General features: G+C 43.1%; 1 protein-coding gene across 2 annotated transcripts in view; it reads right to left on the bottom strand.

Moving 5' to 3' along the window:
• Positions 1-6,172, bottom strand: part of TRIM2 (tripartite motif containing 2) — a 117,331-nt gene that overhangs the window by 57,465 nt on the left and 53,694 nt on the right. The window contains exon 3 of one of the 2 annotated variants that reach the window (XM_023513459.1): positions 4,028-4,265. In XM_023513459.1, the coding sequence (XP_023369227.1) occupies positions 4,028-4,265 (238 nt within the window). Of the gene's footprint in view, positions 1-3,892; positions 4,266-6,172 lie in introns of those variants that run through there. The other variant, XM_012805424.1, reaches the window with a different exon arrangement.

Here is a 6,172-nt window from a genome sequence, read left to right as displayed (position 1 = left end):
GCACTGATGCTCCAAGGAAGAGAATGAGCTAGTCACAGCAAGAGGGAACTCAGCACCTCAAGCAGAAAAATACAACCAGGCCCAGAGGTGGGGAACTACTGGGCAAGTTCTGAGGCCGCTGGGGCTACAGCACAGTGGGCAGAGAGAACAGTATGTGAGGAGGGAAATAAAATGAGCCATAACAACTGCTCTGTTGTAATGATTTCTCATTTGACTTAGTGGTTTTATTTTACCCAGGCCTTTTATTATAAGCAGTTTCAAATACTTTTGAAGTGGCCAGTACATAAAGAATGAGGTAAATAAAGTCATTAATTAGAAATAATTTTAATAGCTAACATTTATCAAGAGCCTACTGTGCACTTTACATGACCTAAACATGTAATTCTTTCAATAATCCTATATGGTAAGTACTATTCTTATGTCCTTTTTACTTAAGAGGAAATGAGACACAGAGTTTAATAAACTTGTAAAAGCAGGGAAGAAGTTTCAGAGCAGGATCTGAATCAGACAGTCTGACACCAAAGCCCGTGATCTGCCTGTAATTCTAGCACTCTGGGAGACCAAGGTGGGTGGATCACCTGAGCTCACAAGTTCAAGACCAGCCTGAGCTAGAGGGAAACTCCATCTCTATAAAGAGGCAGCATTGTATAGTGAGTCTAAGAACGTGGGCTTGTTTTGTTTTGTTCTTTTTTGCAATAGTCTGACTTTGTTGCTCCTCCTGTGCCCCCCATCCTCCTATGTAGAGTGCCATGGCATCATAGCTCACAGCAACCTCAGACTCTTGGGATCAAGTGGTTCTCTTGCCTCAGTTTCCCAAGTAGCTAAGACTCCAGGCACTCGCCACTATGCCCAGATAGTTTTTCTGTTTTTAGTAGAGATGAGGTCTCACTCTTGCTCAGGCTGGTCTTGAACTCCTGACCTTAAGCAATCCACCCACCCCTGCCTCCCAAAGTGCAAGGACTACAGGCATGAGCCACTGCACCCAGCCTCTACTTCTATTTCTTAATAAGCAATAGGGTCTTTGCCAATGACATGATCTTATATTTAGAGAACCCCAAAGACTCAACCACAAGACTCCTAGAAGTGATCAAAAAAATACAGCAGTGTCTCAGGATATAAAACCAATGTCCACCAGTCAGGAGCTTGTGTATATGCCAATACCAGCCAAGATGAGAAGCTAATCAGGGGCACAATCTCTTTCAAAGAAATGAAATACCTAGGAATATACATAACAAAAGAGGTGAAGAACCTGTACAAAGAAAATGATGAAACCCTATGAAAAGAAATAGCAGAAGATAGTAACAAATGGAAGAATATACCATTTTCATGGCTGGGAAGAATCAACATTGTGAAAATGTCTATACTACCCAGAGCAATTGACAGATTTAATGCAATCCCCATTAAAATATCATCATCATACTTGAAAGATCTGGAAAAAATAATTCTTTATTTTGTATGCAACCAGAAGAAACCCCATACAGCCAAGGCAATTCTTAGTAATAAAAACAAAGCCAAGGGTATCACTCTACCAGACTTTCTGGTATACTACAAGGCCATAGTAATCAGAACAGCATGGTATTGGCACATAAATAGAGACATGACATTTGGAACCAAATAGAAACCATGAGATTAGACTAACGTCTTACAGCCATCTGATCTTTCATAAACCAAACAAGAAGATACACTGGGGAAAAGAATCCCTATTCAATAAAACAGTTCTGGGAGAAATGGATCATCACATGTGAAAGACTGAAACTGGACCCACACTTCTCAGCACTTAACAAAATTGATTCAAGATGGATGAAAGATTGAAATCTAAGGCACGAAACAATAAAAATCCTCAAAGAAAGTGTGGGGTAAACACTTGAAGATACTGGCCTGGGGAAAGATTTTATGAAAAAAGACTTCTGTGGCAATTTAACAACAAAAATAAACAAACGGAACTTAATTAAACTGAAAAGCTTCTGTACCATTAAGGAAACAACAACCAAAGAAAATAGACAACCTTCAGAATGGGGAAAGATATTCGTATATTATCAATCAGACAAAAGGTTGATAACTAGGATCTATAGAGAACTCAAATTCATCAACAAAAAAACCCCAACAATCTCTTCTGTCACTGGGCAAGAGACATGAATAGAACCTTCTTATCTAAAGAAGACAAATGAATGGCTTTCAAACATATGAAAAAATGCTCATTGTCCCTAATTATCAGAAAAATGCAAATCAAAACTACCCTGAGATATCACCTAACCCCAGGGAGAATGGCCCACATCACAAAGTCTCAAGGTTGAAGATGTTGGCATGGATGGGGAAAGAAGTGAACACTTTTACACTTCTGGTGGAACTGCAAACTAATACAATCTTTTTGAAAGGAAGTATGGAGAATCCACAAAGAATTCACATTAAACCAGGATCCCGTTTGAATCTGCAATCCCATTACTAGACATCTACCCAGAAGAAAAAAAATCCTTTTATCATAAGGCCATTTGCATTAGACTGTTTACTGCAGCTCAATTTACAATTGCCAAAATGTGGAAACAGCCTAAATGCCCACCAACCCAGGAATGGATTAACAAACTGTGGTATGTGTATACCATGGGATACTATTTAGCCATTAAAAAAGATGGAGACTTTACAATTTTGTATTAACCTGGCTGGAGGTGGAACACATTCTTCTTAGTAAAGCATCACAAGAATGGAGAAGCACGAATCTAATGTACTTCATTCTAATAGGAAGGCAGTAGGTGTGCTAATACAAGGAGGGGCAGGGGAATGAAGGAGTGGGATGGAGGGTCATGGTGTATGGCACACCTCTTGGGGAGGGACACAATTGTAAGAGGGACTTTATCTAACAAATGCAATCAGTGTAACCTAATTCTTTGTACCCTTAACAAATCCCAAACAATAAAAGAAAAAAAATAAGGAATAGGGTCTAATGTACATGAGAAAAATTTCCCTTACAATTAAAATAAGAATCCCAGCACTTGGGAGACCAAGGCGGTGGACTGCCTAAGCTCACAGGTTCAAGACCAGTCTAAGCCAGAGGGAGACTCCCTCTCTAAAAAAATAGCTGGGCATTGTGGCAGCCTGTAGTTCCAGCTACTTGGGGGACTGAGGCAAGCAAGAGTTGGAACACATTCTTCTTAGTAAAGCATCACAAGAATGGAGAAGCACGAATCTAATGTACTTCATTCTAATAGGAAGGCAGTAGGTGTGCTAATACAAGGAGGGGCAGGGGAATGAAGGAGTGGGATGGAGGGTCACGGTGTATGGCACACCTCTTGGGGAGGGACACAATTGTAAGAGGGACTTTATCTAACAAATGCAATCAGTGTAACCTAATTCTTTGTACCCTTAACGAATCCCAAACAATAAAAGAAAAAAAAAAAGGAATAGGGTCTAATGTACATGAGAAAAATTTCCCTTACAATTAAAATAAGAATCCAGCACTTGGGAGACCAAGGCGGTGGACTGCCTAAGCTCACAGGTTCAAGACCAGTCTAAGCCAGAGGGAGACCTCATCTCTAAAAACAGCTGGGCGTTGTGGCAGGTGCCTGTAGTCCCAGCTACTTGGAAGGCCGAGGTAAGAGAATTGCTTAAGCCCAGGAGTTGGAGGTTGCTGTGAGCTGTGATACCACGGCACTCTACCCAGGGCAACAGTATGAAGCTCTGTCTCAAAAAAAAAAAAAAAAATTACAGAATGTATCCATTATTAAATCTTTATCCATAATTGATAACATGGATGCTTATGTGGGTAAAAATATACCCAGCTTAAAAATCGCACTAGTCTGCTCTCCTCGGGATGACAACAACATGTGGTAAGCAGACACAATGAAGGCTGATTTTATTATTTAAGTAGTTCTGGTCAGAGAAGGAGCAGGCCAACCAGTCTGGGGGCTGGTAACAATTTACTCATTTTCCAGGGGGAGTTCTGTTCCAATGTATAATCTCTGACGTGACCAAAGCCTGCCCAAGGCCACAGCAGTCATGCTCCCAGGCAGCACCTGCCATCCGAGTTACTTACATTTCCATCGTGGTTTGGGCAAGAGAGGGGCTTTCCCGCAGCCACAGCGGTGACGGTCTCCAGGATGGAAGAGTCCTCGATGTTGCTGCCTGGAGTTCGCTGCAGCACGTCCATCAGGTTTGTGATGAAGAAGTTGTTTTGCAGTGCGGCCACCCCTTTCTCGGGCAGGATGGAGGTCTGGCGGCACACGGGGCAGGAGAGGGTTAAACTGTGGGCGGGAATGTAGTTCTGCAGGCACCTGTGGCAGAGGCAGAGGCAGGGGATATAGTTTAGCAGCTCAGGGGACAGAAACATGGGCAGCTTGGCAGAAACTCCCATCACAGTTTCCTTTACTAGAAAATAATATTTTAGTAACCCAGACGTGACCAGTACTCACACTGGCCTTGTCAGCTGATCAGGCAAAGGATTACGCTCAAGGAAAAAGAAAACGTCATTGACTTCTGCCATGTATTCTAGAGGTTGGGCACAGAGTGTGGTCTGTGGACTAGCAGCACTGGCCTCCATAAGGGGCTCACTTGGGAAAATGCAGCCTCTCAGGCCCTGCACGGCCTGCTGAGTCAGAATGCTAAGTGGGTCTCCTGCACTGCAGTCTGAGAGCACTGGGCCGAATATCGTGCTGGGCTCATGCATTTGTGGACTTTCACTCTTGGAAGAAATACGTTAAATGTTTATGCTGGCATCAAACCTCTTTTTATACACAAATATCAGATGGTATCTGACTAATACACATGTCATCATCAATATTAAAAACACATCAAAGTGGAAATGTTTAGTTGAAGCAGGGATGGGGCACCCAGAGTCACAGCCATATTGTCTGTTCTCCTTGCCCCTCAACAGGTGTCTACTTAATTTAGGGAATGTGCTGGGTGGGGCCTGTGGCTCAGTGAGTAAGCGCTGGCCCCATATACCAGGGTGGCAGGTTCAAATCCTGCCCTGGGCCAAACTTCAACAACAACAACAACAACAAAAAATAGCCTGGCATTGTGATGGGCGCCTGTAGTCCCAGCTACTCAGAATGCTGAGGCAAGAGAATCGCCTAAGCCCAAGAGCTGGAGGTTGCTGTGAGCTGTGATGTCACCGCACTCTACCAAAGGTAACAAAGGGAGACTCTGTCTCTAAAAAAAAAAGGGAATATGGCACTAATAATGATTAACAAACAAGATCAGATGATTAAGTTCAAGAATTCATTCTGGAAAAAGTGCTATATACTTCACTGCTAAATATCACTCTGGTTACCCCTAAGTGCTCCCCTACGGAAACTGTGCACTGATGCTAGCTCCTAGTCCACCCTTTAGATCAGTTTTGGGCTCTTTTTCTAGGATGAGTTTGTGAACTCAATTGTCCTTTGTACATGCTACTCACTAAATTCAAAGTACTTTCACTGAGGGTATGAAGTAAATGTCATTATAATTTCCTTCCTTCCTGCCTACCTGCCTTTCTTCTTCATCCTTTCCTCCCTCTCCCCTCCTTTTTCCCCCTTCCCATCCTTTTTTCCTTCTGAAAAAGCTCACTGCAGTCTTGAACTCCTGGCTTCAAGGGATTTTCCTCCCTCAGTCTCCCTAGTAGCTGGGACTATAGGTGCACACCACCAGCCTGGGTAATTACTTTTTTTTTTTTTTTAAGAGATAGGGGCCTTGCTATGTTGCCCAGGCAGGTCTCAAACTCCTGGCCTCAAGTGATTCCCCCTGCAGTGGCCTCTGAAAGTACTAGGATTATAGGTGTAAGCTATTGCACTGGGCCTATAATTCCTTTAGACATATTACGGAACACAGGCAGAGAGAGGCTAAGTTACTTGCCTAAGGTACTTAGCTGGTCAGGGGCACAGGAGGAATTCAAACTCAGGCAGTTTGTCCCCATAATCTAAGCTTTAAATAATTACACATACAATTTTTTCCAGTGGTTAGCCAAACAGAATTCAAAAACCACTGGTTTTGGCTCAGCACCTGTGGCTCAAACTGCTAAGGCACCAGTCACATACACCTGAGCTGGCAGGATTGAATCTAGCCCAGGCCCGCCAAACAACAATGATGGCTGCAACCAAAAAATGGCCAGGCATTGTGGCAGGCACCTATAGTCCCAGCTACTTGGGAGGCAGAGGCAAGAGAATCGCTTGAGCCCAGGAGTTGGAGGTTGCTGTGAGCTATG

This window comes from Otolemur garnettii, unplaced genomic scaffold, assembly GCF_000181295.1.
Source record: "Otolemur garnettii isolate 467f Iridium unplaced genomic scaffold, OtoGar3 scaffold00041, whole genome shotgun sequence".
Lineage (NCBI taxonomy): Eukaryota > Metazoa > Chordata > Mammalia > Primates > Galagidae > Otolemur > Otolemur garnettii.
This window is presented reverse-complemented; position numbering and strand designations above follow the sequence as displayed.